This window comes from Lipotes vexillifer, unplaced genomic scaffold, assembly GCF_000442215.2.
Source record: "Lipotes vexillifer unplaced genomic scaffold, Lipotes_vexillifer_v1.1 scaffold266, whole genome shotgun sequence".
NCBI classification, from domain to species: Eukaryota; Metazoa; Chordata; class Mammalia; order Artiodactyla; family Lipotidae; genus Lipotes; species Lipotes vexillifer.
In genome coordinates, this window is record NW_006776113.1 from 572,755 (window position 1) to 591,917 (window position 19,163).

At 41.2% G+C, this 19,163-nt stretch overlaps 1 protein-coding gene across 1 annotated transcript in view; it reads left to right on the plus strand.

The window, feature by feature from the left end:
• Positions 1-19,127: 19,127 nt before the first annotated feature.
• DCHS2 (dachsous cadherin-related 2) overlaps positions 19,128-19,163 on the plus strand; it is a 304,834-nt gene continuing 304,798 nt past the window's right edge. The window contains exon 1 of the mRNA XM_007450282.1: positions 19,128-19,157. Coding sequence (XP_007450344.1) covers positions 19,128-19,157 — 30 coding nt within the window. The remainder of the gene's footprint in view (positions 19,158-19,163) is intronic.

The following is a 19,163-nucleotide window of genomic DNA, read 5'->3' on the forward strand; positions in this document are numbered from 1 at the left end:
GTTCAGCAGATTTAAAAGGCAAGATGCAAGTAATTCATTAAAAATATATATACCAAAAATATATTAAAAATCGTAAAGGGTATTTCTGTGTGAAATGGGGCCGACTATAATTGTCTGGAATTTATCCCACCCCTTGGCAATATTTAGTTGGATAAATCATTAATGCGCACATCACAGTTTTGCAAAAGAATTTACAAAACAAGACAAGGCGTCTTCCTACCCATATGGCCTTTGCAAACTGTCTGCCTGTGGAAGATTTGTAAATGTGAGAATGAACGTGCAAAAAAGAATCCTAGGTGTAGGAATGAAGGGCCTTTCTTGCAATTTTAGAGAGAGAACTGTACCCAACACACAGGGTAACTACCAAAGAGCTCTTGGCTGGTGCTATGTGCATAACTAGAATGCCTGTGCATGACCAATAGCATTTCCCAAGGGACAGGGGCTGGATTTTTCTATGGGCGAACTAGAAATATTTGAGCTAAACAAATTTGTTAAACTATGGTTGTGTGTATGTTGAAGGCAGGGAAAGGAGACCTGTGGTGCATTATTATACTCTGCTAAAATCAGAAAGCTGGAATTGTCAAATCTGCTGCACAGACTCCAGACAGTATCTCCCTATGCCCATATACAGTAAAGAGATTCTTTCAGGGAATACTTTCCCATTAATAGGCAGGAAATGAAAACCCTGAAATCTGAATAATGTTAATTAGCTGCTGACAACATATCAGGTGAAGAACTATCTCCACAATGTCTAGTCTACTGTTTGTGTCTGATGGAGGATGTTGGAGGTGGCAGGTTTTCAGCAGAAAATAGAAACATGGAAATTAAGGAAGGCAAAGGATGGCCAGTGGGTCTTGGTCCTATTTACATTGAAAGGCTGGGAGTTTTTTCAATATCCATGTTACGTGAATTTCAATATTTAATGCTGAAGTTAGTGTTAGAAAGACTATCTTATATATATAAAAAAGTAATTAGTTACATGGTTTACCACTCAAGGGTATTGAGTGTTTGCCACTTTATCCCAGGGTTGTATAGAAACTGTGCTAGGATTTTATCTGCATGACAGATGGCTGAATGCAAAAAATTGGCAGTTCAGATGAACATCTTGTGATCCTAAGACTGGAAATTGTAAAACTACTAGAACTTAACATAGGGAAAAAGTTTCTTGATGTTGGTTTGGGTGATGGTTTTGGATTTGACACCAAAAGAACAGGCAACAAAAGCAAAAATGGACAAGTGGGCAAAGGACCTTTTTTAAAAGGAGCTATACAAATGGCCTACAGGTACATAAAGAGGTGCTCAACATCGTTAATCATCAGGGAAATTCAAATCAAAACCACAATGAGCTATCACCTCACACCTTTAAAATGGCTAGTATCAAAATGTCAAAAGATAACAAGTGTTGTTGAGAATGTGGAAAAAAGGGATACCTTGTATACTGTTGGTGGCTGTAAATTGGCACAGCACCTATGGAAAACAGTATGGAGGTTTCTCAAAATATTAAAAATAGAACTGCCATATGATCTAGTAATCCCACTTCTGGCTATATTTCCAAAAGAAATGTAAATCAGCAACTCAGAGATATCTGCACTCCTTGCTCACTGTAGTGTTATTCACAGCAGTCGAGATACAGAAACAACCTAAGTGTCAGTGGATGAATGGATAAAGAAGATGTGGTAGAGATAGAGATACAGAGATATACACACACAAACACTCAATGGAATACTATTTTGGTTTAAAAAAGAAGGAAATTCAGCTATGTGCAGCAACATGGATGAACTCAGAGGTCATTATGCTAAGTGAAAAAGCCACAGAAAGAAAATCCTGAATGACCTCATCTATATGAACAATCTAAAATAGTCAAACTCATAGAAGTAGAGAGCAGAGTGGTGGTTGCCAGGGCTGGGAGAAGGTGGAAATGGTGAGCTGTCGGTCAAGAGGTACAAAGTTTCAGCTACGCAAATGAGTGAATTTCGCAGATCTAATGTATAGCAATGTGACTACAGATCTAATGTATAGCAATGTGACTATCTAATGTATAGCAATGTGAAATTTGCTAAGAGGGTAGATCTTAATTATTCTTACCACATCAGAAAAAAAAAAGAAGAAAAAGAAAGAAAATGGTAACTATGTGAGGTGATGGATATGTTAATTAACTTGATCATGGTAATTATTTCACAATGTATATGTAGATCAAAATATCAAGTTGTACACTTTCATCTGTCAATTTTATTTCAGTGAAGATGGGAAAAAAACATTTTATGATGAAAATTGAAAACCCATCAGGGCACACAGGCTCTCCCAGCTCTCTCTTGCAGGTGCCTTGGCCCCCTCACACCCCTCTCCCATTATCTGGACAAAGCATGGCTGACCTTCTGGAGCGAGGCAGGCTTCACTTCTTGGCTTTACAGTCTGCTACTTTTTTTTCCCTCTGATGGTTTATTTTGACTTTAACTCTACGAGGCAACAGATATTTGTGTTTTGTCCAGGGCTCAGCAGTCATGAAAATCTCTATTGTACCCAAATCGGGGGTATTTTGTTAAGAATAGATCACCCCATGTTCCTTGTGCCAGCCGGAATTTTACGTGTGTACAAGCAAGTCAAAAGTAGCACAGACAACTTAGCCAAATGGATCCAATAGGTGTGGGGCTTGAGAAGACTGAGGGAGAGAAGGGCCTGGATTTCCTCTGAGATTGGCCTCCAGCCTGGGCACAATCTTCGCTGTGGCCAAGGGAGTCCCTTCGTCTTGAAAACTTAATTTTTAAAAAATGGTAAAGATCCTTGCAGGAGACTAAGAAGGATAATTGAGTTTCAGAGACAATGTTAAATTGTTTCAAACACTTAAAACTAGTGGAGCTACTGACAGGATCACTGTCATTTCTTCCTTCTGCATATACTTTTCTTTTTGGCTTATTGCTGTGAGTGTGAATTAAGTCATTGTCAGGCTGCCCACCCGACTTTCCGTGAATTCTGTTCCGTGTCCTGAAAACTGCTTCGTATTCTCAACAACTCAAAAGCCAAAAACGTTTTCTAGAATCAATGATTTTTAATTTCACATCTTTGGCTACCGTTGCCTCACCTTTTCTATTTGCATATCTTATCATAATAATGATGGAGGGAGGAGAAGGCCATTTAAAAAAGAAACATGAAGAGAACAACTAAGCCAAGCAGTGACCCAAGAGTTTTCTCTCTGGTCAGTCAGCTAATTGTTTCCCTGATGAATCCACTCAGACTTTTCAATGTTGATTTATTTATAGGGCACGAACTGGTAATTAGTTATTGACTGTGGGAAAAACAAATTATTTATAAAGCATTTGTTCTATGATGTCACATGATGCAGATGAGCTTTAGCATGACCGATGACCTTTCAAAACAGCTTAGTTTATACCTTTGCACAAAAGTCCCCGGTGGCTACAGTGCTGCTTATGATTAATCCAGTTCTAAGTCATTTGAAAACAATCATCCTGAGAACAGATTTTCTTAAAAATAAGCTGTTGTATGTGGTGAAACAATAGCTGAGAAATAGAGTTAAAGAAAGAAATGAGAAGATTTTGACAAAGAATTTTTTTCAAAGCGGTAACAAATAAGAGTTTGTGAATTTCTAAATGTTCCATTTACTCTCTGCCCAGCCATGCCTACTCTCTCCTTGCAGTGACCTTGAATCTATTTTTGATATGCCTTTGGATAGTCACTTCATCTCTCTGCACATCCATTACTATTTTTTCTCAGCCCCACCTTAAAAGTAGCATGTTTCCAGGTGCTGCTGGTGCATGGGTCAAGATTAAGGAATATGTGAAAGTTTCAAGATGGACTTAAAATTTCAAAATAAAATGAGTGGTTTCAAAAACATTAGAAAAAAAATTGCCTCTACTTTTGAAGTTGTCACCATATCTGCTGTCCATGTAAGTCATTTATTTATTCTTTCAACCAGTAGTTTTTTAGGACTTTTTATGTGCCCTGTTTTGTGTTTATCTTGGCAGTCAATACATTGCTGCCCTCGTAGAGCTAACGCTGTGGCCTGGAACTCATGTGAGCTTCTTAAAAGACTTTAAAAATGTTCTCTGGACCAATAAGACATGTGAGCCTGCAAAAGGTACTTAAATAAATGTGTCCTTCAATATCCTTTAATAATCTGGTTGAGGGAAATCAATAGGATTCTACAAAAGAGAGTAATTAATGGTAGAGACACTGAAGGTAGAGTTTTGTAATTTGGAGCTTCTACTGGTGATCAAGTGGCTGTTAATTTTAAGGGAAAGGGGAATAGTGAGAGGACCTCTCCAGTTCTCAGCTCCTCTTACTGATGGAAAAATGTATGAAGGGAGGATCACTTTGCTTTCCACCTTCCTCTTTGATCACAAGATGGCAGTGTTTCTGAGCTTTGCTAATGCAGTAACGACTTAAAATGGAATTGGGCAGACTGATATAGGGAAATCAGAATAAATGATGTGGAAGAAACTTAGCATGTGAAATAAAACCAACGAGCAAAGAAAAATGACCTGGTTTTCCAGAAATTTGCATTTCTGGAGGGTGAGCTTGTGCCTAGGTCTTGAATATATTTGAATGTTTACAATTCAGTGAACTTTTCTAGAACTTTCAAAACATAAGAGCTCGTAGACACCTTGGGAGGAAAAGAAGCTGATGAGGCTGGAGAATAAGCTGCGGTGAGATAATGAAGGGCACTGCCTACTAGACTAAGGAGTTTGTTTGTTTTTATCATCTTTATTGGAGTATGATTGCTTTACAATGGTGTGTTAGTTTCTGCTTTCTAACAAAGTGAATCAGTTATACATATACATATGTTCCCATATCTCTTCCGTCTTAGGTCTCCCTCCCTCCCACCCTCCCTATCCCATCCCTCCAGGTGGTCACAAAGCACCAAGCTGATCTCCCTGTGCTATGAGGCTGCTTCCCACTAGCTATCTATTTTACATTTGGTAGTGTATATATGTCCATGCCACTCTCTCACTTTATCACAGCTTACCCTTCCCCCTCCTCATATCCTCAGGTCCATTCTCTAGTAGGTCTGTGTCTTTATTCCCGTCTTGCCCCTGGGTTCTTCATGACCTTTTTTTTTTCTTTTTTTCTTAGATTCCATATATATGTGTTAGCATATGGCATTTGTTTTTCTCTTTCTGACTTACTTCACTGTGTATGACAGACTCTAGGCCCATCCACCTCACTACAAACAACTCAATTTTGTTTCTTTTTATGGCTGAATAATATTCCATTGTATATATGTGTCACATCTTCTTTATCCATTCATCTGTCGATGGACACTTAGGTTGCTTCCATGTCCTGGCTATTGTAAATAGAGCTGTAATGAACATTTTGGTACATGACTCTGTTTGAATTATGGTTTTCTCAGGGTATATGCCCAGTAGTGGGATTGCTGGGTCGTATGGTAGTTCTATTTTTAGTTTCTTAAGGAACCTCCATACTTACTGTTCTCCATAGTGGCTGTATCAATTTACATTCCCACCAACAGTGCAAGAGGGTTCCCTTTTCTCCACACCCTCTCCAGCATTTATTGTTTGTAGATTTTTTGATGATGGCCATTCTGACTGGTGTGAGATGATATCTCAGTGTAGTTTTGATTTGCACTTCTCTAATGATTAATGATGTTGAGCATTCTTTCATGTGTTTGTTGGCAGTCTGTATATCTTCTTTGGAGAAATGTCAACTAAGGAGTTTTGATTCTGGTCCTCACTGGGGAGCCACTGGTGGGTCTTTGGCTGCATTTGGGTTTTTGTTGCTGTGTGCAGGCTTTCTCTAGTTGCAGCGAGCTGGGGCTACTCTTCGTTGCAGTATGTGGGCTTAGTGGTGGCTTCTCTTGTTGCAATGCATGGGCTCTAGGTGTACAGCCTTCAGTAGTTGTGGCACACAGGCTCAGTAGTTGTGGTGCACGGGCTTAGTTGCTCTGTAGCATGTGGGATCTTCCCAAGCCAGGGCTCAAACCCATGTCCCCTGAATTGGCAGGCAGATTCTTAACCACTGTGCCACCAGGGAAGTCCCACTGGTGGGTCTTTAAACAAGGGGAGCGACAGGTATAATCAGATTGTGCTTTGGAAAGATAGCTATAGCAGTATTTTATAGGTGGACAATGGAGACGAAGGAGCATGTTTAGATACTAGGGGCTGTCTAGCTAGTCAAGAAGCAGATCCAATGGTTTAAACAAGACTTAATTGTCTAGATTAAAACAATGTCAGAGAGATGGAAAGAGGTTTGAACGGTAATTAGAAGTATAGTCAATAGGACTCAGTGATTGCTTTGGGCTTTGAGAGAGTCCTAAATTAGGTGACTGGGTAGATAGTCACATTATTATAACTAAATGAATTATATCAGAGAGAGAAAATAAGTTTAGGGGAGAAAATAGTTTATTGGGACAGGGGGTGCCTGGTGCCTGTAAAATATCAGCTGGAAAAGACTAGTCATCAGATAAGAATGAGGAATTAGCACTTGAAGGAGAAAGAAATCATTTCATAGTTCAGGTCTAGATAGAATGCTGGGAGTAGGCAAGTGCAGGGGTATCAGTGGTGGAGGACAGTTTATTTCCTAAATAATAATCACCATGGTAATAACAATATTCTCTGTATGGCGACTAATATTTTCTTACAACAATTGCTTTCATGTAAATTGTGTCTAAGGGCATCTCAATTAAAATGTCCTATCGTAGTGTTCCAGAAACATGTCATCCAAGGAAAAGAGATGTCTTTTCGGTACAAAGGTGGTTTTAAGGCAAGTCGTCTAGTCCTCTCCCTCTACTTCCATCCTGACATTAACCTTTACATTCTCCTGAAGTTTAAACCCATTTCTGGACAAGAAAGTGAGAAGGAAAGAAAGCCAGGGAAAGTGGTTGTCAACCACGCCTGTGCACCAGAATTACCTACGGCTCTTTGAAAACAATACTCAGTGCTTGGTGGTGACCTAATGGGAGGGAAATCCAAAAAAGAGGGGGTATATGTATACATATAGCTGATTCACTTTTCTGTACAGTAGTAACTAACACAACATTGTAAAGCAACTATATTCCAATAAAAATTAATTAAAAAAGAAAAAAACAATGCACATGCTTGGGTCCTGTCCATGGAGATTTTGATTCAGCGGGTCAAGAGAAAGAAAACCGGGAGAGTAAAGTTTTGTGTAAGCCACAGGAGACACATTTAAAGGAGGGACTTGTCAGCCTTGTCTAATGCAGCAGAGAGGCCAAACAAGATATGTATTAGAAGTGCCCTAAATATAGTTGCTGGAGACCTACTGGAGCCCTTGTGGGAGCATTGCCATTGTGGTGTGAGTGGGCCAGAGCATTTGCTGAAGTGAATGGGGGGGGTGGCTGTTCTTATGACTCAAGGAATGGAATTTGTCGATTGAAGGGTTTATTGAACAGCTGTGGAGACTCAACTGAGGTTGGAACCTATAGATTTGAAATGGTGCCAACCTGCATTAACTCAATACTGTTGTGGGACTTGGGGACAGAGAAGTAAATAAAATGCACAAGGATCTGACATTTTAGAGTAGGGGCAGACCAGATGGTAAACAGGTAACTAAATAAAGCAATGAAGTCTCTTAGCCACATTAGATCTGCATGAAAGTGAAGCTGCCCTCTGAGTCTCACTAGACTTTGGTTTGCACCTTATTGCAGCATTATTTATCTTGTAATGTAATTATTTTTTTAGTAGTCTGTTTCCCTGACTAGATTGTAAATTCTTCTAGATTAGGGAACTTTGTCTACCAGATTTTTCTTTGAATGCTTAATATGTATTCTTAATAGGTCTGAACAGCTTCTTTCTGGAATGCCAGCTGGAAAAATTCGGCTCTCATTTCCCCTTGTGAGAGTCCAATACACCCCAATAATCTGCTTGTGTAGGGAGCAGATGACTGGATCCCCGCAAAGGCCAGGCAACTTGTTTGTCCCTACAACAGAAGAGTGATGTTAGATAAACCCTCAAAAATAAAGAGAGAATTGAATGATTTAAACTGTTCATCTTTATGTTGGTTTAAAGATGGCTGGAAGAAACCAAAAGGTGATCAGCAGTGGATTTAATATATTTAGAATCCTGCAGGAAGTGAGGGAAAGCAATTTTTACACAGACTTGAAGAGAAAGAGGTTAATATAATTTACAATATGGTAATTTATTCACCCAATAATATAGAAGATAATTATGTATTTTTCCACCCTGAGACATTATTATTGTTTTAAGCCTCTGTCTGCAAGCTTAGCCCACAAGAGGAAATTTATTTTCATTTAGATGCTTTTCCTTGGGAACAGCTCTGTAGTTTGACATCCAGGCTTTCTGGAATTAATAGAGAGATTTCAGATTTTCTTTTTATTCAATTACTCTTTTAAAACATCTTTTGATTTCAAAAATTACTCATCATAATTTTTTAAAAAGTTATGTCTAAAGAAAAAACTAAAAAATTTAACTACTTTTTTGTATTTATCTTTAACTGCAATCAAATAGTACAAGGAATGGGCACAACACTTCCTAAAATTGACTAGGTAGGGACCTCTAAGATCTTAGGAGTCCAAATTATGGGGTTGGAAAATTCTGGAATTTTCAGTTCTAAAGGAAGCAGCATGAGCTCTGCCTTTCTCTCTTTATCTTTATTATTATGTTTTTAAATCAAATTAGCTGGAGACACTCATTTACATTATAGTTTATTGATTTGCTGAATTTGGGGGCCAAAGTCATTTTGATATATGGCAATTTAAAATAATTGCTCTTCTCGAAATAGAAAGGAAATTAGCTGGCCAGGTGGATGAGCCTATTTAGGCAATATGTCTGCCTGTGTCAGTTTGCCGCCCCCAGCACCACCGGCTGGAGTCCCCATCAGGGACACAGACCCATGAGATCATCCCAGCGAGCTATAGATCTTGGATAAGTTAACTGGTCCGATTTTGCTTAGTAATGAGGAGAGTATCTCTGGAAAATGGGAAATTGGAATCTGTCACCTCTCAGCAAACCGATGAGTGATTGTTTTTGTTTTGTATCTCTGTAGGGTTAGCACAGTTTATTAACTATTCCTCAGCCCCGAGAGTTTAGTGTCATTCCTATCTTATAGGCAAGAACCTGAGAAGTGTGTTGTGAAGCATAATTGTTGAAAACAAAGTGATGGTGAACAGTGTCTGGGAGTCTTAGGACACTAGCCTTACCCACTGTGAGCAGATATACGGATGGGGACCAGAGGGGATTTTCAAGGAGATGCTGGCTAGGATCCAAGGTCAGAAGTCAAAATGCTGGCAGGAAACGGCTCAAAATACTTTGTCTCTTAGGACTGACTCTGGTTCCCCAATTCCTGAAATCAAAGTTCACAAATACCAATGCTGCTGTTGCAAAAATGTGGCAATACTTTCAATAATTCCTGATTTTGATTAGGAATTAATCAGTGATAAACAACAAATGCCAGAATTATCTCAGATAAACCATTTATTTATTAAAGAAACTTACTGGAGGGAAGGTTCCAAGTTGTCAGTTATTGATTCATTCTTCTGAAAAAAGAAACTTTGGATAAAATAATCTTCCTCTCAAGGAAAAACTAGGAAATCATGAAGTTGGAAAAGACATTAAAGGTAGTCAACTCCAAACTGTCACTTCATTTGAAGTTACTAGGTGATAATGAAAACACTCTTAGTACTAATTGGGCAGAAAATGACTACTTTGGTGATAAATAGTATTACTGAAGATGCGTTTTTAAACTGCAGGTCAGGACCACTTAGTGGGTACAGGTCAGCATTAAAAAAAAAAAAGAAAAATAATAGTACAAATTAGGAAATATCAGAGCACATGTCACATTGTATGGGGAGGTAGGTGTCATGGAACTATTGTTCCAGCTACCTTATCTGTGCCTGTGTAGTGGCTTATGATATAAAATGTATTTCTTACAGAGTGTCAGAAAAGTTTGAAATCTACCAGTGCATTTACATTTGAGAATGAAAGATGAAAGGAAAGAGATTCCTTGCCTGTGTCTTAGCAGGTTTCCTACCTCTTGGGCCAGTAACAACCCCACTGAGTCGATTTCATGGACCATTATAGAACTTAGATTGTTTCCACACTCAGGATTTATTTCTCTCCACAATATAACCAGAACCCCATTTTCCGGCTGTTGGGCCAAACACTTTGCTTTAAAAGTAAACTTTGTGTTCTTAACCCCCTTCCCAAAGACTCTGTTCTCTACCTCAGATAAATTGTGGCTACCTCTCAACTGTACCCCAAATGCTCATCTAGTTAAGGTTTTAACAATTGTGACTAGATTTTATTTGCACAGTATTCTTTTAACCTTTTAAACATGAGTGTTTTTTTGTTGTAGGTATTTTTCTAAAACATTTTATACAAGGATAAAACTTCTAATAATGTATTTCAATCAAAGGAAAAAACTGATCCTGACATTGTGAGAAACACATTCTCTGAAATGAATCTGCCCACATTTCCAGCTGGAACTAATGTGTGGAGATACTGGTGGCTGGAAGTGAAACCAATGTTGTGATAACTCCGCCTTCTTTGTAACGGGAACTTAAATGTTTGAGAGACAACAGAGGCACTGGAAACAAAGGTATTCGCCACGGAGAAGGCAGGAAGGACAAAGTGACCTTGGCATGATCCAGGGATGTATTAATTTCTTATTGCTGCTTTAACAAATTACCACAAACTTCGCAGCCTAAAACAACACAAATGTATTATTTTACAGTTTGGTAGTTTAGAAGTCTGACGCAGTTCTCAATGGGCTAAAATCAAGGTGTTGGCAGGGCTGTGGTCCTCGGTGCTCAGATGAGAATCCCTTTCCTTGCCTTTTCCAGCTTCTAGAGGCCGCCTGAATTCTTTCCCTCACAGCCCCCTCGCACTGACCTCTGCTTCCATTGTCCCATCTCCTTCCCAGACTCTAACCCTCTCATTTCCTTTTCTCACTCATGCCATCCAGACAATCTCCCCATCTCAAGATCTGTAATTTAATCGCGTCTGCAAAGTCCCTTTTGTCATGTAAGATTCTGGGGATTAGGGTATGGACATCTTCTTGGAGGCGGGGGATTCTTTTACCTACCGCAGGGGACTCTGGGGATGCCTGTCTAGTGGCAGGGGAAAGTGAGATTCCGAATCTGAATAATCCTTCAGGTTACCTGGATCTGTGACTATGGCTTTGCTGCTGGTGACATGCTTGCCGTGGAAGGGCTGTGTTACGGGAATCCTTCACTCTGGGCACCTGCGAAGTTCAAGGACTGGCAGCTGTGGCCACTCTGCAGCCTTGTAAAGCTCTGCCTTTTCCCTCACGGGCTGCATTGCACACCTGCTCACATATAAGCAACTGCCTGTCTGATTGCTGCTGATTGCTTCCGAGCTTTTAACATTCATCTGCGCCCCATGAAGGTCTTTCTCATTTGGGTTTTTAAACATCTCGTCTATACTGCATTTTTTCTGCCTGTTATATTTAAGCTTCCCCATTATGCCTGGATTGGAGATGAAGGATTAAAAGAAGGAAAGAACAGTGAATAAAACTCACAGGTGAAGCAGGTGAATAAAAACACATGAGAAGAGAGGCTGAAGGCCTTCAAAGGAGATCTTGAAGGTAAAGCACACAGCAAAAACTCTGAAGGTGGGTTTATAATAAAGGGTTAGAGATAAAAGCCCATGAAGGCAGAGGGGAAAACAATATACATTTGGAGAGACAGGAAGTAGTCTTTCCAGAGAAGCTCCTCCAGAGGCAGTGGTGTCCCTGCTGTAGGAGCACTGAAGTTCAGCTGATGGCTAAAACACTCAGGGTGTAGTGGTCAGAATGGAGATCACTGACCGTGGGATTCAGGCCTGCTTTCCTGCAGGACTCTGGTTTATTAATTGAATGCATCTTGCCAAGCCAAGAGCTTCTGGATTCCTCTGTTTTTCTCTCTTTTTTTGCACTGGATACAAATAGTTTATGGGAAATAAGAAATCAGCAGTCAGCAGAAAAATGTTGAGGGGCACCTGAACTTATGATGCAGTTTCTACCACAGCCCCTCCAGGGATGGCAATCCTATTTTCTGGGGAACTCACTGGGTAGAAGAGACTCTCCCAGGACCTCAGGGTTCTAGAGCCCTCAAACTCCAAGTCTGTGGCTTCTCAAAGCATAGGCTCTCTCCTTAGGATTTGCTTGGACTGCAATTTAAAAAGTCCTTAAAAGTATTAAGCACTGATTCATTCCTTATAAATTATAGTAGCTGTAAGAAACTCTATATGCCTAGAAGTGGAAAAATTCAATGATTATTTAATTTGTGTAAATATGTGCCTAATTTTCAGGTTTGTTTCAGGACTGACAGTAGTATTTTTATTATGAATTGCTGAAAAATTTTTGGAAAATGTAATGAAAAGGTTGCCTTAGACACAAAAGATGTTTATGTCAAAAAAAATGATGGACATATGTGGAAAATGTAAATTGTGATGTTAGAGATAAGTTTTTTTCCTTAATTCACAATGTGTTCAGAAAAGCCTGGAACATTCCTATTGTGATTATGCTACTGTGTTGTTGATCATACTAACGAATAAGGTTGACATTCAATTTTGCATTTCTCTTTGCAGACACACACTGCTAAATCTAAAGAGGGCAAACCCCTCAGATCCCGTGTGATCCAGGCAAACTTAATCAACCAGCAGTGCTGCCAGATCCACATATGTTCCATGAGAAAAATAAGCGAGATATTGACATGGCCAAAATCTGTGGCACAAGTTTTCTTACCAAATGTCTGTGTATTGAGGGAGTTTCTCATGGATAATATCTGTACCCAGTTCATCCCCATCTGTGGGTGCTAATTGTGAACCATCTTGAAACCAGCAGGATCTATTTATTTCCAAAATAACTGTGTCTTGATCAAATAGGATTCATGTGTGCCTGTCGTACTGCGGAGACACACTGGGCCGGATGTGGCTCTTTTCCCTGACTGCCTTGATTCAATGGGATCCAGGCGTTTTCCAACTGAACAGCTGTGGCTTGGGGAGAATCCAGGTGTTTTACTCACTGAATATTTGTGGGATTGGCAGGGCTCTGGGTATTTCCTTTGCTTTCTCTTGCCTGGAATTATTATGACATACATTATGTATATGTATTTCAGTGAACTTTGCTTTGTCCCAGGAAACAGATCAGGTTCCTTTACTTCACACAAAGAGCAATTACACCTAGAAAAATATGGGCAGGATTAAATACTATTTATCTTTTTCTTCACTAGCTATATCCTTCATGCTGTCTTAAACAAATACATGAATATTCTAAAAATTCCTTTGAGTGAAAGCTAATCAATTACCTTTCCACACTGAATAATTATCTACTTAAAAGGCGTTGCTTTATTGGAATGGGGTTGTCAAACCTGTTCGGACATCTACTTGTTAACAACCTGTTGGACTTGGCTTTGATTGCTGATTGAAAAAGTAAGTCAGCCTCCCTAGATTTGGCAATGCATAGACCCTGTTAGAAAATGGTGTGTGGTTTTGGTTTCCACATCTTATACAGTATATAGGGAAATTGGAAAGAGTTCAGAGAACAGAAACAAAATGATTAAAGGGTTGGGGAAATAAGAAGCTAGGATCATTTCATCTAAAGAAAGGCTTTCAGGGAAAGCAAGATGGGGTGTGTGTGTGTGTGTGCATGTGTGTGCCAAAGACAGAGTCAGAAAGGCCAAATCTTAAAGGCTATGTGTTTGAGCAGATTTGATTGGCCTTTGTAGGCCATCTGGAGCCTGGCGAAGGGAGTGGGGAGAAGTTGGTCTGCCTTACCAATTACTGGGAAGGAGAATAAGCAATTTATGAGCGAGAGGGGGACTTGGGGGAAATCGGGCAGGAATTACTTTAGCTAGGGGTTCTGTCTCAGACCTACTTATACTATAATCTTCAAATGTAGGGAGAAATTTAGCATGTAATTCCAGCTTCTACAGATTGGGAAAATATGATTTGACATATCTAAATCTACTTAATGGTAAGCCGTGTTATACTTCCCTTCAACTGCATGATGAAATGTTGCTATAAAGAAATTATTGACCAGTTTTTCTTCCTCTTTCTGAAGAATCAGAGGAAATAACTATATATTGATACAAAAAACAGAGACTAATACTCTATAAAATTAAATCATATTCTGTTGGGTTTAGAAAATAGAATGGGTGCATACAGAATCAGTTCTCAACATCAAAAAAGCGGGAAAAGACTATCACCTATCTCTCTGGGATGGCTTAGGTCCTAAGGTAGGAAGGTGTGCCTGATTACCTATCATGTGATTCCCTATCTGGACAAGATCCCCATCATGTCCAGGATCATAATTTTAAACCTTTAAGAACACAAAATATATGCAGATACGAAATACAGACTATGATATTAGACACTAAATCATTTCCTCTTATAAAGCTCTGTATCAGTCAGAGCTCTCCAGAGAAACAGAACCAAGAGACATACAGTAATTGGCTTAAAGGATTGTGAGGGCTGGCAAGTTCAAAACTGGTAGGGCAGGCCAGCAGGCTGGAAGCTCAGGCAGGACTTCTAAGTTACAGTCTTGAGGCAGAATTCCTGGAAAACCTTAGATTTTGCTCATAGGGCTCTCAACTGACTGGGTGAGGGCCACCATATCATCAAGAGTAATCTCCTTCACTTAAAGTCAACTCCTTAGAGATCTTAATCACAGCTACAGAATATCTTCACAGCAACATTTGGACTAGTGTTTGACCAAACTAGGCACCATAGCCTAGCCAAGTTGACGTATAAAATTTAACCACCACAAGCTCCAAACACTCTTTAGTTCATCCTTTTAGAAAGATGACATATGAACCAGAGATGGCAAGTGAAGTCCCTGCAGTCATACTGTCCTTCCTGACCTCAGAGGGTCCTCCCCTTGGGGGAGAGGAAGGGAAGAAACCCTCCACGTCCCACACAATCCTCCTCACTTGCCTTTAAGTACCATTTCTAAATAGTTCATTTCTTTCTGTTGAGTTCCAAGTAGACACTTCACTGTGGCTCTTCTCCTGTGCCGTCCCACCATTCAGCCAAGCATGCTGTACAAAGTTCTTCTTTCTTTAGTTCTCCCAGGTCTTTCCAAAACTCTTACTATCTCACTGTACGGATTTCAATGAGAATTCAGAAGCAAGACAATCTGCTTTAAGCAGAGAATCACAGAGATGATAAATGACCAGTGAAGAGCTCAGAAAACCATGGACACCATATATACCACCACTTATACCTATGTGACTTTGATGAAGTTACTTGTGATGCCCTGAACCTCAGTTTCTTCATCTGTAAGATGGGGATAATAATTATAATTCCTTTCCTGAAGGGTTAATGTGAGATGCTTTGAGCCCTTAGTATCTATTTAGACCATTTAACTGTTGCAAAGTGAAGGATTATCTACAGTCTGGGAGAAAATGTTTATGACGATGGACTTCCTGTACTACTTAAACCAAGTAACACCAGGGGAAGATCTGCTCTGAACCTTTCTGCCCATGATAGTTTCTGTTCATGAATGTAGAAATTTTATTTCTTCCCTCTCTACACATTCAAGGGGGCTATGAAGTCAGAGTTTGATATTACTGATAATCCCCAAACACTTCACCCCTAAAATATTTAATCACACAAATAACAGAGGGCAAGAGAAATAATATTTACTGGATGCTTTCTGTTTATTAATCCACGTACATTGTCTCGTTTAAGGCTCATAACATCCCTGTAAGCTATATATTATAATCCTCAACTTGCAGGAGGGGAAACTGAGGCTTAACGAGGTTGAAATAACTTGCCCAAAATTATAGAGCAGAACTGGGGTTGCCCAGCTTCAAAACCCAAATTCTTGCCAGTTACATCCTGCTGCTTTTCTCAAGGGGGCAGATCTGGACCTATATCTTGCAGGCTGTTAGCTCCCGTGCTATCTAAAATTTTTTTTTTTTTCATATTTGAGAAATGCTCTTATTTCTTTCACTCAACTAAATTGAATTCTTAATTCTAGAAGGCTGCTCAGGACATTCAATGAAGGACATTGTGAAATGGGCAGGAGACCTTGAGTTGCACATACTGAAAGAGAAAGCCTAAAAGTGAATAGGAAAATAGATGTTTCAAGTTCCTGATTTTCCATTTGTTTCTAAACTAAACCACTATTTACAATGAATGTGTCGGTGAAAGATGTGGAAAAACTAGCTGCTTTTCCTTTATTTTTAGACTCAGGTAAATATTTGATAGCAGTACAGTTTGCAAAATAAATTGAAGAAGTTCAAAAATCAGTTCAAAAAGCTCCATAGAATGTTCCAAATGAGTAAATCGAGAAGATACAACTCATCACAATAAAAGATCTCATGCTAGTTAATTCTGAGTTGTGGCCTCAAACTCCTCCTTCAACAGATTATCCTTCCATCTACTCTTTAGTTCAACCAACCACCCATTCAGTCATCTATCCTATAGATATTTAGTGAATAAAGACTCACTATGTGGTAGGTACTCCTCTAGGTTCTGGGATAAAGCAGCGCTTAAAGTGCATGAATAGGGTTGAGATCACAATGATCTAATAAACAAATGAATAAAACTAATTTCAGGTGCTGTGAATGAAATCAAATATGAGGATACAGGTGGAGAAGCTACTTGAGGTAGGTAGGGTGGTCAAGGAAGGTCTCGAAACAGTTGGCATTTGAGTTGAGGCCTGAATGAGAAACAGCCAACTCCTCACAGAGCAGAAAAAAGAACTCCCAGGCACAGAAAATTTCTCACAATTCAAATGTACTGTCTTAGTCTGTTCAGGCTGCTGTAACAAAGTGCTACAGACTGGGGGCTTATAATCAACAGACTCGTATTTCTCACAGTTCTGGAGGCTGGAAGTCTGAGATCAGGGTGCCGGCACGGTCAAGTTCTCTTCCTGTTTGTGGACTGTTGGCTTTTTCTACCTTCACATGGTGAAGAGCAAAGAGCTGCAGGATCTCTCCTCACTCATATAAAGGCACTAATCCCATGACCTCATGTAGTCTAATCACCCCAAAGACCTGGCCTCCTAAAGCCAGGGGCAGGGTAGGATTTCAACATATGAATTTTGAGGGAGATACATTCAGTCCACAACAGGCACTCAGATCAGAAAGAAGGCAGGAAAGCTGGGTGTACAGCAATAAGGTCAGAAAGGTGGATAGGGCCATATTAGGTAGAGTCCTGCACTGTTTGAAGAAGTCTGAATTATAATCCAAGTATAATGGAAATATACTGACAGGTTCTAAGCAGGGGGGTGACATGATTTGAGTTAGTTTTAAAATATCAATCTGGATGCTTGCTTGATAATTACTTACAAAGGGGTAAGGGTGGAGGCAGGGGCCTAGTTAGGGTGAGACTGCATAGGCTGAGGAGAAAGGAGACCCTAAAGACTGGTAACAAATCTCCTCAATGGTGAGGAGATTTACGTGCAATGTGTTTGCTGTAAAATACATTGTTTTATTATTATTTTATCAGACATGGAGATGATGGTGTGGTTGTAGGTTAGCAGTTATATATGTTAAAAGGCATCTTGCTGTTGCTGTAAGGAACCGCTAGGCAGGGCTTTTGGTCCTCCCGAAAGGGGAGCAACAGTATCAAGGAAATTAATTCTCCCTCTGGCGTAAAAGCAAAATTGCAGAAACCATTTGCTAAATTTGGCCAGCCATCCTTAAGAGGGCAGAGAGCCCCTCCTCAGGCATTTTTTATTAGAGGCAATTTATCAGTTTTTACCTATTGTGACAGATAACTGAAGAGAAACCCCCGACTATGGGAATTTATTGGCGTTCTTCTTGTGCTCAGACACAAGCTATTTTGCAAGTGGTATCAATAGTTGCCCTGACAGCAAACTGCCCTGCTCAGCTGCGATGGTGGAGCGCGGGGAGGTGATGGCCCTCAGCCACCCCGTCTTTCTGCCCATAAATCAGCATCGTAAACCATTCTGGAAGTGTCGTGATGGCGCTGAATGCATAAAAAGTGTTCGCAAGCCGAATCTATTGTCGTCATTCCTGGTAGCAGAGGGGACTGACAAGCCACTCTCACATCGCCGAGTGGTAGGGCGGCATAATACAGCGTGGTTTGCACCATGTGTGTCACAGATTTCTCGGGGTTTCTCGAGGGTTTTTCCAATTTCCGCCTCCCCTGCCTTTGCAGTCATCCTGGCCCCAGCTGTGCATTGGCCTTTGACTCCATCTGTCCTTCCACTGGGGACGAGTCTCTCTCGCCACATGGAGAACACAAGTTTGGCTCCCCAGTGTGATGATAACCCCCACCCTCTCCGCTCAGCCGGAGCCTAGCGTCAGGCCGGCTGCAGGGCCCGTCGAGGAGATGGAGGGGGAGAGCGTGGAAAGGCTGCCGCCTCACCTTCCCTCACCCCTCGCCACTTTGCACGCGCAGCCCCGGCGGACGCCTCGCCTGCGCGACCTTCACCGGCCCCACAGTCCAAATCTCCGGGTCCTTTCTCGTTTGCCTCCCTCTGTTCCGTCCCCAGCCCAGCCACGAACGGGCCCCACTGCAGCGGCGCCTCGCAGGTGGGAGTTTGCCCGGGTGTGCGCCGCGTCACGACGCGGGGAGGAGAGCGGAGGGGGCTGGGGCGGGGGGAAGCCTCGCGGTCCCCGGCGCCCCGAGACGCGGCGGGTGCGGCCGCCCCCGGAGCCGCTGACTACGCCGCAGCCCGAGCCGCGGCTGCCTCCTCCCTTCCTCCCTCCCTTCCTCCTGCTCCGGCCCCGCGCGCCCTTGCTCCCGGCCTCCCGCCCTTACTCCACCCCTTTCCCCGGCCCGACCCCCAGCCTCTCCTTGTGTGTGCGCTTTAAATAATTTCATTCTATTTGGCAAAAGAATAATGCACCTGACGTTACCAGGGCGAAACAACCAGCCGAGAAGAATAAGGAACAGATGTAAAAAGAATAAAAGGAGAGAGGAAAAGAGATGAGACTCCTTTAAAGAAATCCAGGGGCTGAAGAGGTGGCTGCAGCACCAGAGGCTGCTAGAGCTTCCCTCCCTGTCTGCGCGAGCTGCGGGCGGAGGACGTTTTCACCAGTTGCAGATGTAACCTCGGGAACTCCTGGGTCTCTTGGTTTTGTTTGCCAAACAAAGTCTTTTCTTCTTTGGCTCAGACACTGAAGAGGCTCCTGGATTTTTCTGCCATCGCGCCACAACCTAGCAGTTACCCGGGAGCTTTCCCAAGGAGCTGGAGAAATGAGCCCTTCTGGGCGGAGGATGGGCGAAGAGCGT